This window comes from Trematomus bernacchii, unplaced genomic scaffold (genome assembly GCF_902827165.1).
Source record: "Trematomus bernacchii unplaced genomic scaffold, fTreBer1.1, whole genome shotgun sequence".
Lineage (NCBI taxonomy): Eukaryota > Metazoa > Chordata > Actinopteri > Perciformes > Nototheniidae > Trematomus > Trematomus bernacchii.
This window is the reverse complement of record NW_022987851.1, coordinates 11,098,077-11,123,482: the sequence shown is the minus strand read 5'-3', so window position 1 is coordinate 11,123,482 and position 25,406 is coordinate 11,098,077. Positions and strand designations below refer to the sequence as shown.

The window sequence follows — 25,406 nt, the reverse complement described above, 5'->3', positions numbered from 1 at the left end:
ACATTAAAATGGAATGACTGGAAAAAAGACAACACCATTTGATCTATACCCTCAAATGTTAGTATTTTTACCAATATTATCTGCATATGTCTGTGTGTTATCCATGTGGAACAGGAACATGTGTAGGTGTGAGCAATACATCTATTCATCCTTCCTTTAAGATTATGTATTTATTATCATTGTGGTGAACTCCTGAGTGATTCAAGTTATATTCCTTTTAAATAAATGATAATATACCTTACATTTCTATAGGTTTGCAAATAAACCTTACATATAAAAAAAAAACATATATTTATTATATCATTTAACCTTATTTAAAAAAAAACCTCCTCTTGTCACAAACTGTATTCCTCTAAACTAAATCCGAAGGGTTTAGAGAGCTAATGGGATTGGTTTAAGCCATTAGGGGTAGTTAATGGTCTTTCCTAGTGTTGGTAAGTAACACTGACTAATTGACTAAAGGGCAGCAGACAGCAGACACTGGCTCACAGCAACAGGTGTTCCTGAACTGATGTCAGTGTTCTGGGTCTGCTGAGAGACGACAAGCAGGGTTCATTGTCCTGTTAGTAGCTGAAATCAAATGTTTGATGTCTTCTAACTTTGTTGGTTGATAGAGAAGCTGACGGGGCTGGATGTTGGTAACTGGATTATAACCCTCAAACATCAGGACGTCTTTTACTGTGCCTCATCAGGTAAGAAACACATTTACAGAGTCTGCCATTGAGTTTGCATCATCAAACAGTCAGATGGATGCCAGCTATGACTGTTTTATTAAATGATGTATTCTTTTGTGTAGAAGGTAGGCTATGTTTCTTTCTAAATGTAAGAAAGAAGAGGTCTCCCGTGACCCGGTCTGGGAAGACCCAGCAGAATTGTTGTGGGTGACTCAAGGTCAAATTTGGCCCAATCAAGATTCATCTTTGACTTTAGACACCCCTCCCCCACCCCCTTCATCCACTGTAACAATAATTGTTCGCAACATGCACCTGGTCCACCATCCCTCTGTCCCCCCCCCATCCCCCGCCCCCACGGGAACCCGACCTTTCTCAAAGAATATGTACACTAACACTTGAACCTGAACACACATGCACGTGTGCAATATGTGGTGTAATGTGTTTTGGGGCCATACAATACAATTACAACAGGATTGTACGGTTATGAATGCATAATACGTTTTTTATGATGTAGTTAAAACAATATTGGATGATAGTCATTTTTTGTGTGTGTTTTGGACTGAACACCATGAACGGTAACAGCTTTCGAACACAACACAAGGGTTAAAACAATGATTTCCATATTATCTCTCAAGCAAGGGGGACTTTTTTTTAACAGGTTATCCATCTGTTGAACTTCTAACTGTTTAGTGCTTCAATCAACAGTTAATAGGCTATAGGCTAATCAATAGTTCTTTTATCTCCCAAATTATCTATTCAATCTGTATTCTATTAAATAATTTGTTCTATAGGTTGTAAAATCAAATCATTAAGCCTCAAGTAAAGTCCTTTAACGTGTTGTCTGTTTAAACCAGCAGACTAAAATACAACTATTAACTATTGGTTTTAAAATGATTTTGGAACTTTATTTTATGTAAGTATTAAGATTTGACTGATGTATAATGTAGGGTGCTTTGAGGAAAGTACTCTGAGGCCTCATTCACTCAGTTTGCGCTTCTGACAAACGGCTCCTTTATCAGATTAAGAGATTTCTTTGGCACGCTGACATGGACGAAATGTAGAGAACATAGGATGCCTAACCTCCAGCTAATCTTGTCTTTATGAGAAAGGAGGGATCAGGCTATTGGATTGCTTTGGCCTAAAGGGGTTAAACAGGCACTGACACAAACAGCAGGATGAAGGAGATCCTCATAAGCAGGAAGGATACCTGCACCAACTCTATCTGAAATGTTCTTGCCCAGTACACAGTCAATTCAAAGTAGGGCCTCACTGTCGCTACTTATATTCAGAGATGGCAAAAGTACACACATCCTTTACTCAAGTAGAAGTACAGATACTTGTGTTTAAAAATACTCTGGTAAAAGTAGAAGTACTGACTAAACTTCTTTACTCAAGTAAAAGTAAAGAAGTATGGGCTTTGAAATGTACTTAAGTAAAAATTACCCATAACTACCATCTGTTTTAAAGAGTACCTGACCTCCCTTTATATTAATAGAACAATAATGTCATTGTTAGCTAATGAATGTTTCGAGGCTGAACAACGGCAACATTACAAAGTTCTCATTGGTCCCTCTTTTTTAGAGAAGACCAGGAAATGATGAATACACGGATCGTGTTCAAATCAATAGGCACGCAATGACTCTAAATAATAATGATCACGGCAAACAACACAGATTAAAACTAAAGTAACTAACCTGTTTTGAAAATGTAAGAAGTAGAAAGTACAGGTATTAGTGTTAAAAATGTTAGAAGTAACAGTAAAATGTCGTCAGAAAAATAGGTAGTGGAGTACCAGAACAATTTACTTAAGTACAGTAACTACGTATTTGTACTCCACTACTTCCCATCTCTACTTATTCACAGTGATCACTCACAGCGGTTATAATCATGTGTTCTTGGAAAGGATGGATCCTCAATTAATGAAATGGATTGCCATACTGGGTTCCTAAATTGGATTACTGTTCGTAATGCAATTTAATAAGATACTGTCATTTGCATGTGATTTGCATAGTTGTGTGTAAAATATTGTTCACTTTTTCATGCCGCTTGTGTCTCGACTATAAGGTTCATCAGTGATCGGAAGGAAGAGATCCGTCTGAATTTGTGACCATTAGGTGTTCAACCAGCCAGGAGCAAACCCACTCATTCAAGTTCCTCAAGCTCCAAAACTAACTGGCTCTTCAACATCTTCCCATGCATCAGTATGTTCACCAGCATGCCTACAATCCCATCATGCTCCACTCCTTGACCACCACACCTGCTCAGATGGGATCTCAGGACAATAATGTAAGCAGATGTGTCACTTTACTTAGCAGTCAGTGATGTTAATCAAAAAGTACCGATGTTCATCTGAGGCCTATTCTGTAATGTTATCTGATGTTTGAATGCCATTTTTAGCTTATTGCCACTAAGTGTGCAAAAATAATGTAAAGATGTTGTCTTTAACCTCTTGCTACAGTTCAACATGCACCTCCCCAGAGCGAGGACGAGGTGCTCTTTTGCTCCTGTCACTGCCTTTCACAAAGCAGCACAGACACCCTTCAGTTCAACAGTGAGTCCAACATGCACCGATAAAAACTGACATGTCAACCAAGCTAAAAGTCATCTTACTTTGATACATTTTGTCTAACACCTCTGACAGTTTGTTGCATTTATTTTGTCAGAAACGAGGAAGATGTGGCGCCCTGCATGTCAGGATTGCATGGAAGATATATTACCAGAAGCAAATCAAGGTAATAAGTAATTGCATCAAATTGTATTCACATAAACTGATACATTAGAAGGTATTTGTACACATTCTCCTTATTTTGTGGCTGAAACTCAAGTCAATGGAACTTGATTTGGGGATTTTATATCTGAATAAAAATAAGCCATAGTGTGAAAAAGTGTTTTGTTTAATATAATAATAAATCCAAAAGCTTTAAGTCGTCAGTTGACAGGCATAATAACACACTTAATTTAAATGAGCAACACATATATTAAACATAATATTGTGCATTTTTGTTGTACTAAAATGTTTTCTTTTGACTGTGATTGTGATTAGTTATTTTCTATCTAATTCCAAAACCAATTTTGTGCTTTAAAAACTGTATTCACCAGAAAATGCAGCAGAAACCCAACAGTTTCCACCAAGATCTGACACCTGAGTATCCTGCATCCAGTTTACCTGACAAGGAATCAGAGCAGCCCTCCTGCTTTCAGCCAAAGATTGGTGAGTTCAGTTTGCAACTGTATTATATTTGTCAAACTATTGAAACTGAACTGCTTCTCCTTTCTTAGACTCTCCCTATAAACATCCTGCATTTGGAAACACAAGTGACAGAAGTGAGCCAGGAAAAACAGCTGGACATTCAAACCACTTCAACAGAAGATATCCCGCTGAATATTTCCAATCATCACCAGCGCCTTACAGCCATACTAACAAAAGGGAGAAACTGGAACAGCCCCTGATCCTGAACCGGAGAGAGGAACTTGATGAAAAAGAGAAACACAGGAGCCAACAAGTTGAAACAACAGACATTTCACCTCCAAGAGACAAATATTTGAATCCAACTCCTGAACCTGAACACAGCGGATCACATGGCAGGAAGAGGCAGCTCGAAGGTGTCAGCTCCATTCAATGTAAGAGGGTGAAGCAGGAAATTGTAGATGACAGGTCTGATCCATCTCCACTCAGTACAACTCACACCATGCCAGAACAACACATAAACACACATGCTTTGTCCGGCCTGTATCCTAACAGCAGTAGATGTCATGTCACCAGAACACTCGTCTCTTATCCAGGATCTGACATGCATCCCCACCAAACTGCTTCATGGGATCCAATTGGGGGTGTTCGCAAGATAATGGATCTCTACTCTAGACAACATCTCCTAAAAGATTCTTCTTTGAATACCTGCAGAGCGATCAGGGTACCTCCTGTTGCAATGAGGCAAAAAGAGACTTTTGGTTACTATGCGCCGCCTCTTTATTTCCCTCTTGCTTTGATGCAACAGCAATCTTTTCACCTTAGTTCACGTCACATGAACAGTCATCTCCATCATCCTGGCTGACTGACAACATCCTACCTGAGGCCCTGAGAGGAAAGTAGATATTCCCATGAGATAGATTACCCATTACTCCCTGTCTGATAGGTTCACTTGTCACATTGCTTCACATTATTTCAACAGGGCTCCAGTGTCCAGGGTGTAGAAAAAACTGTGGACGTGGATATCTATTGATTCATTTATCAACAAAATATACTCTTTGCACTAAAACAGCTTCATTTGAGCAACAAATATTAACAAAATTGTCTTGGAATTTTACATTGATTTCTTAAATGCCTTTTGGCGACTTTATAGTCATACTTATCTGTAATGCTTCCCTTTGATTGAAAGGTTGTTGTTTTTAAGTTATAAGATATATTAGGATGCATGTGGTTGTTTTATCTTTTTGGTCAGGTGATCAATTCTCTTGTTTAGAAGGAAAAATGTTTTTAAAAGATAATTGCAAATCTGCCAAACTAAAAGGAAATGCAGCTGACTATAAGATTACAATTTTACAGCAAAGATAGTCTCTGTGATTTGTGCATTAAGCTTAATTATTATGTTCTACAATGTTTACAATGATATAATAATAAATGCTATCATGCTGATGTTAGCAGGTATCATTTTCACCATGATCATCATCTTAGTTTAAAAGTAATTGGCACTTAAGTACACACAAATTAAAGCTGAAGGGAACGGCATTAGGTATTTGGTCATAAACCAAAGTATGGACAAACTAATTTTGGGGCTATTTTGCCGTTTCATTACAAAGTTAAGCCAAGAAGAGAGGAAACGGGGAGATAGAGGGGACGATATATTGAACTGGATAAAAAGTCAGGACTTAAATCCTATTGCCTTTCATACAGGTGGGGTAAGAACAAAAATAACAACAAGAAAATGTTACTTTAGTATCAAAAATGTATTTAAAATTTGTAACAATAAAATCAAGCGGCATTAAAACAATACATCAAAAAATAATGTCTTCTGAAAGCCTCTGTCGGGCAACACCATGGAAATACACTGTGGAACAAGGTGTGTTAAGAATAAAATGTATAAGGAACTAACTTCATAGTGCTTCCAGTTATTCTCATTCATGTCAACTAGGTCAGAAACATTAACCGGCATCCCTTAGATAGGAAGCATCACAAAGCCAAGGCATTGTAGGTAATAAGAGCTGCTAAAATGAAAATGGGCCCTCCTAAAAGGTAAATAAAACCACACTAAAAACTCTTGAGACCATGCGAAAGCTTTGGGTATAAAAACAGTTCTGGTCCCTGATGGCCCTCACACAGCAGAAAATAGCGCATGGTGCAGTGGAGCAGGCAGGGGTCACACCACGTCCATGCCCAGGCCCCTCGCCACTTCTGTCAGGGCCTGCACCGCCCCCGACGTCCCGCTGCCGTCACAGTCCTCTTGCGATGACCCCCCAGGCTCCTCCTCGATGAGAGGGATGGTGCTCATCACGCAGTAGACCGGAGAGTCGCTGCCTCGGGGGCTGGGCTGACACGACACGTCCTCCGCTCCAGAGAGATCCGAGCCGTAGGAGGAGGAGGAGCTGGAGGAGGGCGAGGAGGACCCTGCGGGGGAGCTCCGGCTGCTCTCCGGTGGGACGGCAGCCCTCTTCGTTCTCTGACTTTTCCGAAGGCTCTGCGGCTTTTTGGCCATGTTCTTCATGATCTCCTTCGTCACTTCCACAGTCTCAAACCGCACCATGTTCACTTTTAGGAAGCCGTCTACGTCTTTTCTGTAACTGTGAAGAAAGCATGTGGAACAAACACGGATAAAATATGGATTATTTCAATTTGATGTCTCTTCCCCCCTCCAAGGATGAGAAGTTGAGTGGTTTAAAGAAATGGTGGTTTCAGTTTTAATTGCTGTTGTGACTTACCGAAAGCGGGAATGTCCAGACGGCCATTTCAGCTCGTGCTTCTTGCGGAGGTGAAGTGTGAGAGTGTAACACCAGGAGAAGACCTTATCACAGATATGGCATTTATATTTGGACATCCCTCCGACCTGTGTACATCATGGAATCATGTAAACAACACAATTCTGTAACTCTCAATGAGATGAGATTACAGCAGGTTGTAATTGCAATCAAAATAGGTTTTACACTAACAAACCTGGTGCGCTCTCTTGTAGTGGTAGCTCATGGTTGGAAATGTGTGACAGGAATAATCACAGCCCTCCACTGTACAGTGATACACGGTGCCCTCATTGTGAACCTCGGTGTGCTTCTGCAGGTCGCGCTGGTTCTTAAATCTGAAAAGGAAAGAATAAAGGTACTCTTTAAACATAACTTACTCAAAGAATATGTTCACATTCTGCAACTCAAATGACAAAGAAATATACCAGAGGAATTACATTAATAGGACAATCACTCCAAAATGTTGAATACATTTGTTATTAAAAGGTTTTTTCCATCGTTTGGTAATCGAATAAAAAGCTAACGTGGATAAGGATATTCAGATTTTTTTTGTTCATGTTTCGGGTCTGTACAGAGTAGATAATAAGGGGCTATTTGGTTACAAATGCAAGTAAAAGGATCCAACCAGCAGATAACATGCTAGGACAAATAGCCCAACAGTATGTTAAGAAATGTAAAGTGTTGTCCACCTCTTTGATTCTTTTAACTTCTCAGTTGCAGAAAGAAATGTGAAATAAACGTTTGAATAATTTGATGACATTTATTTTTACAAATAAACTGACTAACAGGTTCTGAAGGATAACCCTGAGTGATAAAGCATTTTAAAAGGTATTTTATTGAAGCTTGATATTGCTTTTAATGCTAAACATACGTGAAGACACAATTCAGGGGTGGCTGTAAACAACATTTGTCAGCTGGACATCCAATCAGCTGTCCAAAGATCTACCTCTTGTCGCAGAAGTCGCACGGGAAGGGCCGCTCGTCACAGTGGCGAAATCTGATGTGGATCTTCAGAGCTGCCAACGTGGTGCAGGTCATGTCACAGAAGGGACACTTCACCTGGTTCACTGGAATAAAAGAGAGCAACAATTAGATATAATACTTGCCAAATATGTCTGTGTCTATGGTTTGGACATTGTTAACTCTAGGGACATTATTATTTTCATTAGCCCTTCACTGTCCGGCAGTGGCTCAGTCAGTAGGGGCTTGGATTGTGAGCCGTAGGGTCGCCGGTTCAAGTCCCCGAGCAGACCTAAATATGGAGTGTGGACTGCTACTTGGAGAGGTCCCAGTTCACCTCCTGCCCTGCCGTGGTGCCCTTGAGCAAGGCACCGGACAGGTAACAAAGTTGTAGAATAGATTTTAGAAAATGCTTACCATGCTGACGAACATGATCCCTCAACAGCCTCTCGTTGGAAAAAGCTTTGCCACAATGTTCACACACCAGTGAATCTGCTCAAATTAGAGGTAAAGGAACAGAATTCAGTATACAGGCAATACTATCAGATCTATCTGCATCGTGGAAATAATGAAGAGTCCTTCACCTATTGGCTCGGCCTGCCTGTGCAGGTGGTCGAACAACTTAGTGTTGCTGGAGAACATGCTGCCACACGTCGGGCAAGCCACCAGTCTCTCCTGAGTGTGGCTCCGCATGTGCTCCCTCAGACGGTATCGGATTTTGAAGGAAGCATCGCAGCCTGTAAAAGAAATATGAGGTTCAGATAAGGTCAAACATAAAGGCTCAATTCCAATCCAACTCCAACATTCTCCCCCTACCCATTTCAACACCGTTTGCACCGTTATAAAACCCTCAAAGAGCGAGTCTGCATGGGTCCTGACTTAATAACCTGCAATACCTGACCAAGTGCAACACTGTTTGTGTCAGACATAAAACACATTGTGTCCATAGTTCCATTGTCATACAGATGTTAACAACTTTAAGATGACCTTGTATTTTTTTATACTTCATCTGGTACACAGCAGATGTGTGCATTTGATTGTCAAGTTGTTTGATATTTACAGGTACTGTTGCAAAAAAGGCTCATAAACATCTGATTTAGCAAAAAAAGGAACGCCTTTAAAGATTTTTGGTGGTTTATTATAATTATAACGTATAATTGTTTTGCCCGAGAGAAGCTGATTCTCAATCATTGTTGCAAAAGTTCCGTTTTGTTTTTGCCAGGAGAGAGGGGAGATGTTCCAAAGCGTACTGCTGTATCTCCACCCTCCACCTGAATAAAAGGAGCCTCCTTCAGCAAGTAGTAGTATGACTACAGATGGAGTTCACTCTGTCACAGAGAAGGAGTGTGTAGGGGATGCTTTTGAATTGGGCTGAAGGTATAATAGGAACATCTCATTGATCTGTTTTGACTTTGTTATACCTGTCCAGGGGCATAAGAAAGTCTGCTGCTGATGAGGGAGGGACTGTGGCTCAGCACTTTCAACGTGATTGTCCACGTGTCGGTAAAACCACTCAGGATTGTTAAATGTACTCTGTGTAAAAGAAGAATATAACTTAATTAATATTGGTGCTATCAATCATTTGATAACCAATGGATCATTCTAATTTAAAAAGAAAAACCTACATCACAGTGTTCCCATTGGCAGACGTATCCATCCGACCCTTCAGGAACCAGGTTGCTGCTGTGCAGACCTTCGTTGCAGGTGGGTAGGTCGGGGCGGGACTTGAGAAGCTTCGCCCCGACGAACTTCAGCTTACCGTGATAGTTGTGGAAGTGAGCGTGGACCTCCAGCTCCGCAGGGCAGCCCATGGCTAGAAATTGACACCCTTTCCAGAGACAAGCATACTCGTCTAAACAAAGAAAGGGAAGGAGTTACAACTGCCGTTTAGAAATGACTGTTTTTGTGTACAGGGATTTCGCTGAGATTTGATTGAGTAGGTCTGGGCAATCACCTAAACATTTACAGACATAAACCTTTATGACTAGTATATTTCTTCAGACTAGTTGTTGCCCTATTGCAAAAAAGCACAGTGTTGTTGTCCTACATTGTAACCCAGAGACACTGTAAATAAGTGTGTACACATGTCGTTAATGCATTTTAAGTTACAAAAGATAACATTTTCCTTATCTTCTGTAGTTAGCACCATACATAAGCAATACATTAGCCTATAGTAAGACTAACAACACTGACCTGGTGTGCACATTGTTATAGATGATTTAGAATGAGTTGTCCTAACTACATAAAGGTTAGAATGACTGAAAGGTCATATTTATTTCCAGCCCTGCATGTGACATAGCATGATCCTTTAGTTTGTCTTGTATGATCCTCAGTTACTCACCAAGCTCCTCTAAGGCGTCGTTGTCTCCCAGGTAGTCCTTTAAATGCAGAGCCATATGATCGCTGAGCTCCTCCACGGTGCAGCCCCTGAAGTCGCATGAATCCCACTCACACATCACCTCAAAATTGTCTAGTCTCTTAGTTGTCATCATGATGGTGATTAATGTGAGCTCAGCTGCTGCTAACAATCCTGACCACCTAAATGAGAATCAGAATGGGTTAGTTAGCATATGATAATAGCAAGATGTTGAAATGTAAACACCGGTTAAACAGACATAACCTAAAGTTAGCTGAGAACTGATTCTCTTTTCTGACTGAAAGCTGCACTAACTAAAATCCATTTGGAGTGGCTTTTTATCCTCATTTAGAAAATAGTGTTTTTTCAAATGCTGATTATGTGTAGTAAGTAGCCTGTTGTGTTAATCTAGCTAAGAGTTAGCATGTTGTCTAGCTAACGCTGAACCTGTCACTGGTTTGCACTCTGTCGGACTTTTCCTAAAAACAGCAAACGTATATGGTTTACAGTTTGACATCTTAATGGTCGATTTGTAAACACATACTTATGTTTCTGTTGTTATACACGACGTTAAATAAATGGTTCTCTTACGAGTATGAATGTCCCTGGCTGCAGCAGCTGAGCCTCTTCCCTCCTCTCAGCTTGTCTGGCTTTGTTTATTTCCGGTCACTCACTATCATCCTTCTTCTTCGCTGGTAAAAATGGCGGCTAGCATCCCAAATATTGCTTTACCGCCCACTACTGGATTTAATCTAAAACTCTACTTAGTAAATACAATAATAAAAAACCTCCTTCCCACCAATTACTCACTTTGTTATTAATATTACGTCTTTCATTTCAACATATCCTTGCTGCACATGTATAGTTTATCAGATTGCCATTATAATCCACCAGTACAATTATCATTACCCTTGCCCAAAAGGACAAAACCTAACCTGTTCTTCACAATTTAACACTGCAACTGTTAAATACAAGAATAAAAGTAACAGGGCAGTGTAAATATGATACATTTATTCAATAAGGCAGCATCAAAATACTAATACATAAATAGCAACAGTGGTTTTTTTTTCATGTAGTGGGAGTTTGTATTCCTGACATAGCAACCATGACCATGGTTACTGCAGTATGAGGCACTCCCACACTTGCCATGTTGTGATAATAGGTTTATTTTCCTGGTAGCTATTTGGATGTACATGTTAACAATAGAGATCCGAGCCAGGGAAGTAGAGAGATAATCACACCATCCAGCAAGGGGACACCTTCAAGAACTTGATGTTGCAAAGATGGAAATCTAATTTACTTTGCTTGGCATGCGGAAACCTTACTTTGTATCCAGTTTACATGATGCTTTGAGATTGTGTAAGAGATCCTATCCACTAGAGGTCATAATTTGCTGATCATCAGCACCACAATATGCAATGTGTTGTGTGTCAAGAAATACAATATTTTTACAAGGGTGCTTGTCAAAGAATGGTTTGGTGCAGACTCATAAACCCCTACAGCGCTGTTGTTTAGTTGAACATTTACATGTTATGATTATTTAGGGTTCTTTTGTTCCCTTTTTGAAACTGCAAGTTAGTTTTTCCACATAAAAAAATGTACACCACTAAATCATGTAGAATATTTAATATCAAGTATATCAATTCTCTATTGAACCCTTTTTAACACAATAAAATAACCATGTAGGTGGAGCTGTATCCAGCCAGACAAGTCTTTTATAGAAGGGATGGAGCTTAGGCAGACCCAGTGCCATTACTGAGCTGTTATTCAATATTTTATGCTGTTCTGCGAACATAAGGGCCCATAACAACTGAATTATTCATGCAGTTTTATGTCAGGATGACTGATTCACAGGGAAATGACCAGCAGCAGCCATGAGCTAGCTAGTGCATGAACTGAAAAAAACGATAAAATAATATTTTCACTTGGACTTTGAATCTTTGTTTCTTCATATGGGAATATTTGTGCAATTCCCACATCTAAAGAAAAAAGAGAGAGTGCTTGATTTGGCTTCTGGAGGGCTGTGAGAATAAAATACATGGTTGAAAAGAAAGGTTTTCCAAGGTCTTTTTGAAAAACTAGGTTAGGTCGATTTTGTATTATCTGCTTTATAGCCCCATGTATACTGCTATTATACATGCTATAAATTAAATGGTTACCTTTTTAATTTGAAAACTTAAATAACTAATCATTACTGTAGCATCCACAATCAGCTTCACCAAATGCAAATAAGATATTAAACAAGAGGGGGTTTGCTTGAACTAGAAGGGAATAACTAACAACAGCTCTGCCAGATTTAGAAGCCCCCCTGCCATTTTATACACCAGGAATCTAGAGTAAAATGCTTTTGTTTGCTTAATCCTTAATTTAAATGTTTTGTTATTTTACCACATTTACACAACTCAAAAATCATTTTTATTTAGATTATGGGTGTATATTGTTTTTTAATTTACAAAATATATATAAAAAACACTAATACTATATAGGGTAGAATAAGTCAGAACACAAGCTGTTAGTATCATCACTTTATTCAGAATTCAACCAGAGCAAGCTGAGAGAACAAGCACAGTTTCACGTCTGCAGCGGTATGACGTTGTTATTTCATAATTTCCCTCTGGTTTGATGCCACGTGTGGCCCAAACCAGACAGCATATAGAATGAGCGATTTAGCACCAGGGTGTTGGAGTGTGTAGCAGCAGGTCTTATGGTTAGGTCAGACATGGTGCTAGCAGGCAGCAGGCTGTAAGGTCATACACATCAAAACTTTCAGGCTCACACACGGAAGCTTAAACTTGAAGCAGACTCACGGTGGGTAGTGCTTGACTGGGCTCTCACACACTGCAGCCATGTTTGCCACCACAGGTAAGTAAAAACCCCTCATGTCATGTTCACAATGAACAGGTGTGATTTGCGTATTATCAGACAGCAACATTTTAAAAAGCTGAACTTCAAGTCCTGGCCCATTCCTTGTTCTTTCCCACCTGGTGAGATCAGCCCATTCAGAGTGACATTTATTGAGTAAATACAATAGTTTTTCCCTTTTCAGGCCTTTATGCATACGTTTTTTTCTCTCTCATTTATCACAATTACAGCATCACAGATCAGAGGAGAGGACGGAATACAATGTCACAAATACTGAGTCATAAGTACTGCAGTATTCCCATGAAATCAAAGGAGTGGATCTCCATTAAGATTGCCAGAATTGTGTTAGTGGGTACAACCATATTGCTGGTGCATTTAGGTAATAGCTTTATTAGCCACTAGACTATGATTTCGTGTATGTACTTTAGTTTTTTCGGTGTGACCAAAATCTATTACTACGCATGCATTATACTTGAAAAGTTATTTCCCCTAGAAATGTATCTTTAGTTGCTAAATGTAAAATGTGACTGTGTGACATATAGTCTGCTAAAATGTAGCCACTCAACCAAACACAGTGTCCTGCATGCAAGCCGTAGCAATTATATTACACTTCATTTGGTTTCTTGGCAACCAAATTGATAAGACCAGATATCATCCCAAACAATGAAATGAAAACCAGGACCATACAGCAGAGGCACTGTAACTAGGAAAAGCAACCCTAAAACATATGTTGTACTGTCACAACACCTCTTATGTGATAAAAGTCTGAGAGAAACCATCCCCCTGACTTTTTCTACAATCATTTCAAAACTGATTTTAGTTTTTATTCATTAAGACAAAGGTAAAAATTCCCTTTCATACACATATGTGTACTGATGGCTTTTTTTTATGGTTCGATGTCAAACAGAACTCATATAAACAAAGTGCAAATAATGTGCTCAATAATATAATGCGGTTTTGTGCACCAAAACACAAGGGATCACATACTTACATACATCTGAACTCACACACACACTCTCTCTCTGTCACACACACACACTTACTCACATTTTACAGTGAAATGACTTGCATTATTTTGAAAGCTCAACATCAGTGCCCATTTAAAGGTGACTAATATATGACAGGACAGCAAAAACAACAGGTCAGGAAATAAACCAAAGGGAAGAAATGTGCCTAATTCGTCATGTCGCCTTTGATCACACACATAAAAGTGTAGAGAGAAACTTCATTTAGTGGTTTGCTTCAGCCAGTCTATTGCTGATCTCTTTGCTCTTCTTGGTGACGACTCCATCTGGTTTGGGTTCTGGGGTGCCCAAAGACGGTTTCTTCTTGGCTGACAGGGAACTAGCAAGCACCTTCTCTTTTGATTTTTTCACCATCTTCCCTGTTGTTGTTGGTGTCTTTTTTGGTTTGATGCGAGACACCTGAAAGAGAAGAGGGGTGAACATATTGAGATGGACAAAAAAAATGGTTAATTAAACATAAACCTCGTCGGGAAGCCATAGTTTGATAATTTGGGAAATGCAGTTATTTGCTCTCTTGCCGAGAGTAAGTTAAGACAATTGATACCACCTTCATGTCTTCCCATTAAATATGCAGCTGATTAGCTTAGCCTAGCATAAAGACTCAACAGCACCTTCTTGGCTTGGTGCTGTCACTTCCTGGAGAATTTCCATGACAGCCAGACTGGTACGAGAGCCTAGTATTGATCATCTCATCCAAGTCTTGGCAGGAAAGCAAATGAGCGCATTTCCCAAAATGTCAAACTAACCCTTTAAAGAAGTGCTTAATCCATTAAGACTCTAAATAATGTCAAAGTGCTATTTTGGCATGCAAAAGGTACCTTTGTTACCCTGTTACTTAAATGAGGACAGGCAAATGACACCATACGGTATAGGTGATATTTGCATTATGTGGATTAGTGCAATGGAGATAAAATAAAAAATAAACAGCACAAGAGGTATTTGTGCCTTTGCTTTTATAGAACAGTGGTTTGTGCAGTTTTTCTATTGAAATAGAAAAAGAAGAAGAAACCATAACCTAAAGAGTTAGTGGTTTATATTAGTAAAGTATGATGTTAGTCTGTAAAAGAAATGTAATGTTTTGATAACATTCAACTATTAACAGTAGTAGTGGAGGATTAAGAAGCGTGAGACTGGAGGATTGCTGGTTCAAACTCTTCTCTCAAAGGGGTCAATAATGAAAAAGAAATAAAATAAAATCACTGGACATAAATATGCAGTTTCCACAACCCATGTTAATATATTAGTAGTAGACCAAATATGTAGATAGATATGTCACTGTTTCACTTTTCACTTTAACTCATTTCGTACTTCATAACTTAGATGACCAAATATGTATATATGCTGACAGTTATTTTACTCTTATTTGTATTCATCTCCTATTTCATAGTCTTTTATTATTATTATCATTATTATTATTATTTTTTTTTTTTTTATTTTTTATTATAAGACATTTTTTTAGTTTTTTCACGCTTACCCTGTTGCTGCTTTGTACAACTGAATTTCCCCACGGGGATTAATAAAGGTCCATCTTATTTGATCTTATCTTATCTTACACCTACTTGGAAAATTAAGCAAGGCACTCAGCCTCTCCCTGCTCTTGTTGAGTTGAATATTTAAAAATAAACCTTAAAAAAGTATTTATTGTAAGCAATGACAACTGTTTGTAAAGGCTGTAACTGAGAATAAAAGTGAAATGCTCTAATCCTAAGAATAATAGGGGCCATGGTGCTATTTGAAAAAAAGAAAAAGAAAAAGTAAACATATTATGCACCATTCACGATACAGTCCAGATTATAATCAACACATTTACTTTTACTCTTGTATGTGGAGATTGAAGAATGAAATTCATGGCTGCATAATACTGAATTTCAAACTGCTACTACACCAAACTGAAATGAAAAGCTAAAAAGGATAACATCATCCGCTAACAACTGCAATTGGCACAAACACACTGCTGTGCCTTTCTTTAAGTGGTACATTTTGTGTGATATTTTACAAACAAACAAAAAGTATACTTTCCAAATGTAATTGTACCTATACATTGTCTCCAACACAGAGCCATAAACAGTGAAGATCTTTTTATATGTACACTTATGAAATGTCTTGTTGCCCTCTATAATGTATTGAACCCATCTCTTTTGTTTTGATCCTAATCTGTTACTCTCAAGTATAATCTAAATGTACTTGTTTCTTTTATTTATGAATTAATCCACCCTTTTGCTCCATAAATGGTGGTGGGTGATGCAAGCTGAGGTGGGTAAACAGTGAAGATGTGGTTGATACTTTTTGCAGGGTTGCATCCGGCAGCTGGGTGAAATGTGACTGTGGCTCGTACTAGCCAAGGCGCAGACTGTGTGTGTGTGTGTGTGTGTGTGTGTGTGTGTGTGTACAGTATGCAAGTTTTTGCGTCTGATCAAGTTGAGGTCAGCCTCCATGCCTTTTGAAGAAACAGACAACACACCTGACTACAGCAGATTTAGAACAGAGCTGCTCTCAGTCTCTGAGACGTCCTACAAGAATGAGAGAGGGAGTGGCCATATGAACACACTACAGACACATTGTTAACCACTTGTTGTCTGAACTGTCAATCATGCACACGGATACCAATCTATGTGAGAAATAACTTGGAATAAAAGGCATACCTTATTATGAGATGATGTCACTATAATCCAAAAATGGGATGCAATAAATATATTTGTTATTGGTATGTTATTGCTTTTTTTCTTTTTAGTTAACACAGTGTGGCTATTTAAACATTTCACTGTCTGATTTATATGCATGATGGAATAAAATAAGGGCTAATTTTGCAATTTAAAATGAATACAAATTTAGATTTGAAGCTGTTTAATGTGTTCGCATTTAATCAATCACAATGCCAAGCCACAGTATGAAGAATATCATGTACACAGCAACGCTTCTAGTGATAAAGAAGTTATGTTAAAAACAATAAAAACTGACAGTGTTTATCGCAAAGTACTAGACCTAGGTAATTGCAGGGCTAATAAAGTTTAAGACATGACTTAAATTCAAGTACTTAATTGAATAATAGTAAATAGTGTTACCAGTGTCACACAGTCCTCACATCAGTGTTTGGCGCACGCTCTCACCTTGCTAGTTTCCTTGCCCGGCTCATTGTACAGGCTGCGTATCCTCCTGCGGTCGATCAGCTTGTTGTCGGCGGGCTGAGCCTTCACCTGCTCCCCCTTGTATGTGGCGCTGTAGCTGGTCTCACGGCTGCTCTCCTCCACTGGGGGTTTATACTGAGATGGAGCTTTAATGGCCTTCACTGGTTTCACATCCTTATATGCCTTGAACTCAGTCCTAAAAAATGAAATAAGCAAACAGAGAGGTATCTGTGGATGTGATTTATGATCATTTCATTATCAATCAATTTGACAATTACTTCCCTGATTGAGTATATTTTGTGTGAAAGCGAGTGTAGTGAGTCACTACTTTTTAATGTGAAGGAGTTTTGTTTCATGGATTAAGATTCAATATTGGACGGTATCTATGATAAATGATGGGTACTCATCACCGTGAGCAGCTATCTAACTGAAGTCAAAATCTAATTTTCACATGTTCTTTTGAGTTCTGTTAGACGATAAGTCTTAAGTTTGAGTTTTAAGTTCTGTAACACCATAAATGTCAGCATGCATTGACTAGACTTTTGTTCTTATTGCTATACACTAAAATGAATTATCCTTTACTCACTAGTTACTGGTCTTACAGTATATAATAATTCATGAGTTTCTTATTAATTTCTGATATCAAAGCTAGCTTTTAATAGATATTAAGAAAGTATTTAATTGTCAATTTGACCAGGAAATCCTGTTTTCACTTTTTTTTTAAAGCCAAATGCAGATTTTTTTTAATCTCCAATGTTTGCTCACAAAGCACATTGGCACAGGTTGCATGTTTAGTTTATTGGTCAGTTGAGTTAATTTGAAATATTCTCTCTGAATATGTTTCCTTTAACAAAGGCACTGGTACGACAACTTCAATATTTCAGTAGGGCATACTGAAGGCAGCAAGTCTTAACTAAGTTTGCAAGCATCATGCATCCCTAATTAGATTCAGAGGAAGACTGCTAATAAACCAAGTTAAGACACATGATTAAATTCAGACCCTTTTACTGGCTGTACTGGGCTACTGCATTGATTTGGTAGTACTAGAGAGGATAAAGCAGAGACAAATCAATAATGCAAGCTTTATCTGTGGCAATATCAGTTTGATTTGGAAATGCATAGAGTATTAAAAAAACACCATGCAATAACAAATATATCCGTTAATGATCTGATCTTTAAATGTGTCATCACTGCACAGAGGAGCGGTCTGGCACACAGGAAGTCATTCCGTAGGTTAGTTGAAACGCTTTCAGAAATGTGAAAGAAGATAAGTGTACATGATAAGGTCTCGCTGCCTGAGGCTTACCTGTAGCTGCTGGAAGTCACCTGCTTTATCTGCCTGTTGAGAGCGTCTGCAGCCGCTCTGCCTTTTTTCTGCTCAGCGCTCACTTCTGCAGAAACCTGCTCCTCCGTCTTCTCCACAGTTTGTCTCTCTGCTGACTTTTCCCTCTTTCCGCTCTTCTTCGTCGGCTCGTTTGACTCTTTCTCCTGTGTTTTCTCTTCGATCTCGCTCTTCTCCACGCCGCTCTCCACCTCGGGGGCCGCTTGCTCCTGTTTTCCGCCCCCTGCGCTTCGCTCTGGCCCCGCGGAGGTGGGGCTGGGTTTGGGGATCCAGGGGTGGTCGTTCTTCTTCGCTATAGGCCAGGCCTTATAATCCTTCTGGTACTGAGTTTCGTTGTTGAACGGGGCCGCCGAGCGCTGCAACTCATTCCTGGGTTTACAGCTGGGCTCGGGGCGAACTCTCCAGGCCTTGAAGTCTTGGCGCATGACAGACGCAGCAGAGCCATCTTTTCCCGCTGCGGCACCCGTCGCGGGCGGTGCCTTCCCGGGCTCCTGCTCACCGGAATGAGGCTGGGTTTCTATGGCAATGGCCCCGGCCCTCTTCAGCCTCGGCTGCGGGTGATGGGGAAGATGCTGCACCTCGCCCACATCCGAGTATTTGGTAAAAACCAAAGGCACCGCGATGTCCCCTTTGTCCAGCTCGGTCCAATAGCGGTTGATGCAGCAAGCACGCGTGAGGCACGGCCATGCCATGATGATACAAAAACAAGAAGGCTGGCGAGAAAAAGATGCGCAGAAAAACTCTAGATGACGGATTGACGTGCAAATGAACGTCCTACTCACGATTCGAAGACTTGCATAGGCTTGGTCCCTGTAACCTCTCAGATTTTGCCCCGTCAGTTGTTTCTTCTTAAAGCTCTATGCAATTCACACCACTCTTTGCCTGATATTAGAGAAAGTAGATCCCCTCCTGCAGGATATTTGTTCTGACTGAAGTTTAAATGGACTTTGAGGCGTGCACATTGCTGTCTAGTTGCGCATCAAAGCGACCCCACCCACATTTGTGTGTAGCCGAGATGCCCGGTTTGTGTGAGTGAGTTTGCAGGGTGAACTATCACCTGAGCTCGTCACAGTCTGGCCAGCAGAGGGAGGAGACACGGTTAACCCCGTGCTGCCATGTCAGAATAGGCCGATTTACAACGACAGGGGATGTAACAGTAGCCTGCTGTGGTTCCATGGAGAGGAAATGGCCGATCATGATGCTGTGAGGGGCGGAATAAAGATTCACTTTTACAAGCTGTAATTCTGAAATCCATATTTATTTTGGCATCCTTCTTTAAAATAAAGATTTTGACTAGATGGATTACATGCAGTTTAAGAGCAATACAAATAAAAACAGTTCGCCACAAAGCTGACTCATTTTGCTTTTTGTACAAATTATTTTATTAAACCAAACTGAAGAAATAACATTGTGAAAGTATGTGATACCTGACAAGTTATTGAATACTTTGTGTGACATCCAAAAGGGCACCGTTTCGATATGAAAATAAATGACATATACACATACTGGCCTTTGTAACAATCCAAAATATGTACACACATGTATAAGCTTTTTTCCCCATTGACCGTGAATTCAGGCCTACATCTTATGTTGGTGTAACTACTCCTTCTTGTGCTGTACTGTAGATCAACAGGGCCAATTGACTTCATCATGTAGACTAAAAGCACACATTGAAGAAATGTTACAAGTGAGCCCTTCATGCCAGGTAATTTGTGGAGCAAACTCATATACCAAATGTATCAGATAAAATAAAGGCTGTAGGAAAAAAAAATAGCTGCAAGATACTTAATATCACAGCATCATTACATAGGAGGCTATTCTAATAACAAAACAGCCTGACAAAGAATCAGAACTTGGAATATTTACACATCATTCTCTTCACTCTGGACATTTTGTGGTGTAGCATTTTCGTTCTTCTTCAGTCTTCAGGTAATGTTCAATTATTTCCACATTTTCTTTTTATGCCAAATTTACTTACTTATTAACAATGCAAGATTTAGCTGTACACCATTATTTTTAACACATACACTGATACTACACTTTTTTTGTTTTACTGGGATCATGGACTGAAAAACAAATGACACTTAATTAACACAACATATTTGCATTATAATCATTAAGAGTGCGTACGTACACCCTAGCACAAATGAGCGACCAAAAGAAGATGTGTGACGGCATATTTGTACCATCCATTTTCGTCCAAATTCGGCTTCTTTGCTGCTTCATTTCATCGCAGCGTCTTCCTCTGCAACTTCCTCGGACTGTGCCACTGCCTCAGCCTCGGCCACTGCCTCAGACTCTGCCTCAGCCTCTGCAACTTCCTCAGACTCTGCCTCGGCTTCAGGATCATCCTCAGGATAGAGTCTGCAATATTTGTCTACCATGACATCCAAGTCATGTTTAACATGAGTGTTAACATTTAGCATCGCCAGACTTTTGTTCCACTGCTTACTGGACATGCTGTCAAGGTAAGCCTGCAGACGATCACTCGCTGTGTCACTTTTATTGTCCTCTAGTTTCAAAGCTGGCAGGGCAGAAAGCACCTTGAGGAAGGAGTTTACGTTTGGGAAGAACTTGACATCTGGCAGCTGAAGGGTTTCATGGATGGTGGTGGGCAGGCGCACCTCTTTGCCCCTGTGCTTCCACTTGATCCTCCAGCAGTGAAGCTCCGCAGGAAGTGTGTCTGGGCTGGGGAGGTCGGTGCGGTAAACTTCTGCATAGTTCTCCTCTGTTGTGTTGAACTTCATCTGGCCCATGACGGCTGGGACCAGTGACAGGCATTTCAGAGCTTTGAGGTTGGTCTCGGAGAACATGTCCTCCACCTCCTGCATGACGCCATGGATAACGGGGACGGTCACATACTCCTTAAAATACACTTCTGCATGGACTTCCCCCGCATCAGCTGCACGCTGTTTCCTAAGAAACAGCCTCGGCACATTCACAGGAATCTCCATTACATTGGCCACGCTCACAGCCTCCTCGTACCAGAACTCGTGGTAGACATCAATGTTATCATTGACCTCGTTTAGTGAATGCAGCACTGCAGTGAGACTGTTTGCAGCAAAAAACACATCAAGTGTTTCCCCTTGGAGATTCCTCCCGAAGGCTCTGGTGAATGTGAGAACATTCTTTAAGATGATGATGGTGACGATGATTTCAAAGTCCGACAGGGTTTCTGTGATTGAATATGCGTCTGCTGTGACAGCATCAGAAAACGTTCCATCATCATTGTCACGAATGCTGTCCATGCACAGCAGCAGGGGGGGGCAACATGTCTAGCAGCACATCAAAGACACTGTGCTTCTCTGTCCATTCTGATCCACAGGCTAGTTTTAATGTATTTCCTTTCTCTTCATTTTCTTGGTAGTGAGTAGAGATGGCTTTCTCAAGCTCTTCCTGGGCAAACGGGGTGCTAAGGAAAACTTTGACCCTCCTCAGAGTCTCCATGACCACCTGGACGTTAGGAAAAGGCAGACTGTTGGCCAGGTGGATGTTCAGCGCCATATGAGAACAAGGCATGTGCAACGCCAGGGGATACTTCTGCATCAGTAATACTGCCACAGCTTTCATCTTGGTGGTGGAGGTCCCGGTAGCCTTGTGGGCTTGACCGCGGCATTCCTCCATGCTGAGCCCCCAGCGGTCAGTCAGCTGGGCCTCCAGCCTCTCTACCAGTGCATTCTCATCACCATCAAATGACATAAAGTCCAAAAACTCCTCACGAAGGACATTTTGCTGGTTCACGTAGCGTAGAAACAGAGGCAGGTGTTTCTCGTTGGCAAAGTCCACAAGGTCACCCGTCACCAAGGAGAAGAAGCGGCTCTCTCTCACCTCCATCAGCATCTCCTCTCTCACTGTGTTTTCACAGACGTCCAACAGCTGGCTCTGCTGGGTTGCAGAGAGGTATTCAGTGTTCACAGCTGTTGCCTGAAATCGCTTCTTCAGAGCTTCATCTCCAGCGTTCATGCGGTAATCTACAAGGGCCTGGAGGTTGCTGGACACATGTTCGGCTTCAGATACCTTGCAAGCTACTATTGGGATGCTTTGTTTTCCTAACATAACCACAACCTCAAACAAGGACCGCAGGTGGTCACGAAACTCCTTCTCCTCTGTGGACAGTTGAGGTTCATCCTCATTGATGCTTGAGCTGTCCTCAACAGCTCCATCTTTTTTGGAAGCAAGCTGCTCAATAGAAGATGCCACTGGGGAAAGACAAACAGACCAAATGTAAACAGTGATCATTTTCAGTAAATACTTAATAAAATAAACATTATTTTTCCTTAATGACCACAAAATATATTTCCTATTTACTTACATCTCCTTTCTTTAATCTTCCTTAAATCTTCTTCAGTCTAAAATGAAAAACTCAGGTCATTTACAAAAAACAGACAACAGTTTGTGAACTATCATGCTTAAGAGGTTAATTTAAAACAGCGAAACTATTACATATTTTCCTTACAAGTTCTTTTATTCGCTTGCGATGTCTGTTATGAGGATTCTTTAGATGGCTTGTCAGATCAAATATGGTTGGAATGGCTGTGTCCTTCAATACAGTCCTGTAGGGGCTCTGAAAGACAATGCAAATTAAAAGAAATTGGGATAATCCCATTTTTGGGAAAATAAGTAGAAATGTTAGACTTGTTTGAGATACTCACGGTTTTGCACACCATCGCAGGGTCGAAGTGTTTGGCACATAATCTGTAGTGCTTGTTCAGCTGGTCTGACGTTTTTGCCTCTAAATCTGCTCTGCGGCAGTTCTCTACCCAGTTTTGGCATCTAAAGGAGACACATAGCAGCTTTATGAGACATCCAAAACAAATATGTGCTGAGACAGGTGGCTCTGTCTGTAAACACAACTTATATCAACTTATATTATCCATAGTATGTGCTCCCATACAATGATTGCATGTGCAATACAATATTGTAATAGTTATAGTAATAGTAATAGTTCATCCTGGCAAGGACAAGAAGATTCGGAGACAGTTTCATCCTGGCAAGGACAAGAAGATTCGGAGACAGTTTCTTCCCGCGGGCAGTGAGACTGTTAAAAAATTGAACTGTTGAAACAACATCAAACATTCATCTGCTACTCAGTAGTATGTATCTAATACCTAATATATATATATCATTCCAATAACTTGTATATAGACTCGTACTGCACTATTCCACATCATAACTTTATTTCATTTTTATAACTATTATTATTTTTGTATTGCTCATGCTCTTATTGTTATTATGTTATGTTATTATGTTGCATTGTTGGAGAAGCCTGTGACATAAGATTTTCAACTGCATAATTACTCTGTAGCTATGTCAGATTGACAATAAAGAACCTTGAACCTTGAACAGTGACAGGGAATATTTTTCTGCATTGTGTTCTTTTACTTTTAGTTACATTTTCCTAATTATACTAAACATTTTGTTGCAGAACTTTTACAAGAGTTGTAATTGTATAGTGTGGTATTAGTACATTTTAACTTCTGACACACTTTCTCTACCACGGCACTAAAGTAGACCTGGCCATTCAACAAAAACAAGTCAGATATAACGCCGATAGATAGATGTGTCACCTAATTTAAGTCAAACATTACTCTCTGCAAAATATATTTAGATAAGTATTTTTAAAATGAATAACAAGCCTAGACCCAACATGAAAAACGTTTCTCTCTGTAAAGCTTTGGTTAGTTCGTTTGCCAGCTTTGCAAATGTTATGATCGTTGAGCTCTCACTGAATTATCACAGTTTGCATTCATGTTAAGGGTTACATGGAGGTTTCAGTCTGTTTAAGTGGGTGACTCTAAAATATTTCCTTCCTACCTTTCTGGGTCCCGTGGAAAACGAAAAAATGCCAAATCTGACTGTGTGCTCTTCCCTGTACAGTTTGGGGCCGCGCAAAAATTCGGCATGCTTCAAGCTAGGTAGTTAGCTTAGCTAACCTAACTTAAGCGCTTTCCTTTACTTAATCGTGTGGAACCAGATACTTTTCTCAGGCTCGCAGAACACTTAAAACGCCTCAACTAGTGTGCGTTTGGGTTTCCATCAAACTATCAAACAGTTTGTGGAGTGGATTCGCGAACACGATCACAACGGTTGCATTTTGAGTAGATCGTTCTGCAGGACGACGTCCCGCCTACCAGGTTCCTGATTGGACGTACACACATTCTGAGGTATAACTATTGGTTGCTGACAGTACGCCGTTCATTTCTAATGACCAATTAAAATACATCAAATATTTCTTCTTCACCCTTGAATATACTGACAGCAGCTTTCCAAGGTTTACTGCTGCTGCCCCCCACTGGCTCTCCCACTGGATGACAAGAGTTAGCCTGCTTAAATGGTAGATTGTCTTTGTGCTTAATATACGATTGATGAGGTTTTCCAAGAAGAAGATTGTAGCTACCTTACCATGACCCGTTTGCTCGTTATATGACCTAGGGTTTCAAACAAATATCTAGCCATATTTAGAAAATAACGTTAAATCCATTTGCAATTGGTAACTATGAAATCCCATAACTTACTAATTCTTCCTTACTAAGTTAGCTGTCTTAAATTCAGTCAAATCGGTTAAGAGAAAACCCGTTTATCAGATAAACTAGTAAACAGTAATTCGTCTTTATATTGCAACTACTAAATGAAAATGAAACCCGATCCCCGTCACTTGGCTCGTTGGTCTAGGGGTATGATTCTCGCTTAGGGTGCGAGAGGTCCCGGGTTCAAATCCCGGACGAGCCCGCCTTTTTTGTTTTATGCCTCTTCAGTCTGGGACCGAGCAACACATTACAATCGACACGATCGACAATAGCGAAAATACGGTCCGTATTCGGCATTAGAATAGCTCAACAAATCCATAATCGCATAAAGTATACTGAATTTAGGATTATATTTTTTTATTACATTATTTGATTTATCAAACTACGCTGAACTACACGTGAGTAAATTGCGACCAACCAACTTTGTTCACTACAGCCTCCGTCCTTTGAGTAAAACTAAGGGCTCGTCCGGGATTTGAACCCGGGACCTCTCGCACCCGAAGCGAGAATCATACCCCTAGACCAACGAGCCAGAACGTCAATTACAGGCCTTTCTGATTTTATAAAATGCCTTATATAGATAGGG

At 40.1% G+C, this 25,406-nt stretch overlaps 3 protein-coding genes and 2 non-coding genes across 7 annotated transcripts; 1 reads left to right on the top strand and 4 right to left on the bottom strand.

The window, feature by feature from the left end:
• Positions 1–5,599: 5,599 nt before the first annotated feature.
• On the bottom strand, positions 5,600–10,609 carry zgc:112083 (uncharacterized protein LOC550461 homolog). The gene is made up of 10 exons (XM_034113279.1): positions 10,531–10,609; positions 9,925–10,121; positions 9,209–9,435; positions 9,005–9,116; positions 8,168–8,320; positions 8,001–8,075; positions 7,570–7,690; positions 6,820–6,958; positions 6,588–6,712; positions 5,600–6,449 (listed from the first exon to the last, which is right to left on the bottom strand). The coding sequence occupies exons 2-10, from the start codon at positions 10,073–10,075 to the stop codon at positions 6,029–6,031; spliced, it is 1,524 nt and encodes a 507-aa protein (XP_033969170.1). The 5' UTR covers positions 10,076–10,121; positions 10,531–10,609; the 3' UTR covers positions 5,600–6,028.
• Positions 10,610–12,449: 1,840 nt separating this feature from the next.
• On the bottom strand, positions 12,450–19,255 carry map6b (microtubule-associated protein 6b). 3 transcript variants are annotated; one of them, XM_034113276.1, is made up of 3 exons: positions 18,258–19,255; positions 16,934–17,147; positions 12,450–14,225 (listed from the first exon to the last, which is right to left on the bottom strand). In XM_034113276.1, the coding sequence occupies exons 1-3, from the start codon at positions 18,983–18,985 to the stop codon at positions 14,031–14,033; spliced, it is 1,137 nt and encodes a 378-aa protein (XP_033969167.1). In that variant the 5' UTR covers positions 18,986–19,255; the 3' UTR covers positions 12,450–14,030. The 3 variants fall into 3 exon arrangements, with proteins under 3 accessions (XP_033969167.1, XP_033969168.1, XP_033969169.1); XM_034113277.1 differs by lacking the exon at positions 12,450–14,225 and adding an exon at positions 16,284–16,336; XM_034113278.1 differs by lacking the exon at positions 12,450–14,225 and adding an exon at positions 16,467–16,488.
• A 396-nt stretch (positions 19,256–19,651) lies between these two features.
• On the bottom strand, positions 19,652–24,428 carry LOC117468905 (52 kDa repressor of the inhibitor of the protein kinase-like). The gene is given in 6 exon segments (XM_034113275.1): positions 19,652–21,559; positions 21,561–22,492; positions 22,606–22,642; positions 22,750–22,857; positions 22,946–23,066; positions 24,108–24,428. Coding segments are annotated over 6 exon segments (2,331 nt in total). The 5' UTR covers positions 24,197–24,428; the 3' UTR covers positions 19,652–20,515.
• A 522-nt stretch (positions 24,429–24,950) lies between these two features.
• trnap-agg lies at positions 24,951–25,022 on the top strand. The gene has a single exon. It is a non-coding gene; the product is annotated as a tRNA-Pro (tRNA).
• A 258-nt stretch (positions 25,023–25,280) lies between these two features.
• trnap-cgg lies at positions 25,281–25,352 on the bottom strand. The gene has a single exon. It is a non-coding gene; the product is annotated as a tRNA-Pro (tRNA).
• Between the last annotated feature and the right edge of the window lie 54 nt (positions 25,353–25,406).

What these genes read in the sequence shown, in the direction of transcription:
- zgc:112083 (XM_034113279.1), bottom strand. Translation starts at nt 10,075, where the DNA reads ATGATGACAACTAAGAGACTAGACAATTTTGAGGTGATGTGTGAGTGG. An exon ending in TTTCTTATGCCCCTGGACAG is followed by an intron (nt 8,321 to 9,004) that starts GTATAACAAAGT and finishes TTTCTTTTACAG; the next exon opens with GCTGCGATGCTTCCTTCAAA. An exon ending in TCTGGACATTCCCGCTTTCG is followed by an intron (nt 6,450 to 6,587) that starts GTAAGTCACAAC and finishes CTTTCTTCACAG; the next exon opens with TTACAGAAAAGACGTAGACG.
- map6b (XM_034113276.1), bottom strand. Translation starts at nt 18,985, where the DNA reads ATGGCATGGCCGTGCCTCACGCGTGCTTGCTGCATCAACCGCTATTGG. An exon ending in GTGACTTCCAGCAGCTACAG is followed by an intron (nt 17,148 to 18,257) that starts GTAAGCCTCAGG and finishes TTCATTTTTTAG; the next exon opens with GACTGAGTTCAAGGCATATA. An exon ending in CGGGCAAGGAAACTAGCAAG is followed by an intron (nt 14,226 to 16,933) that starts GTGAGAGCGTGC and finishes CTTCTCTTTCAG; the next exon opens with GTGTCTCGCATCAAACCAAA.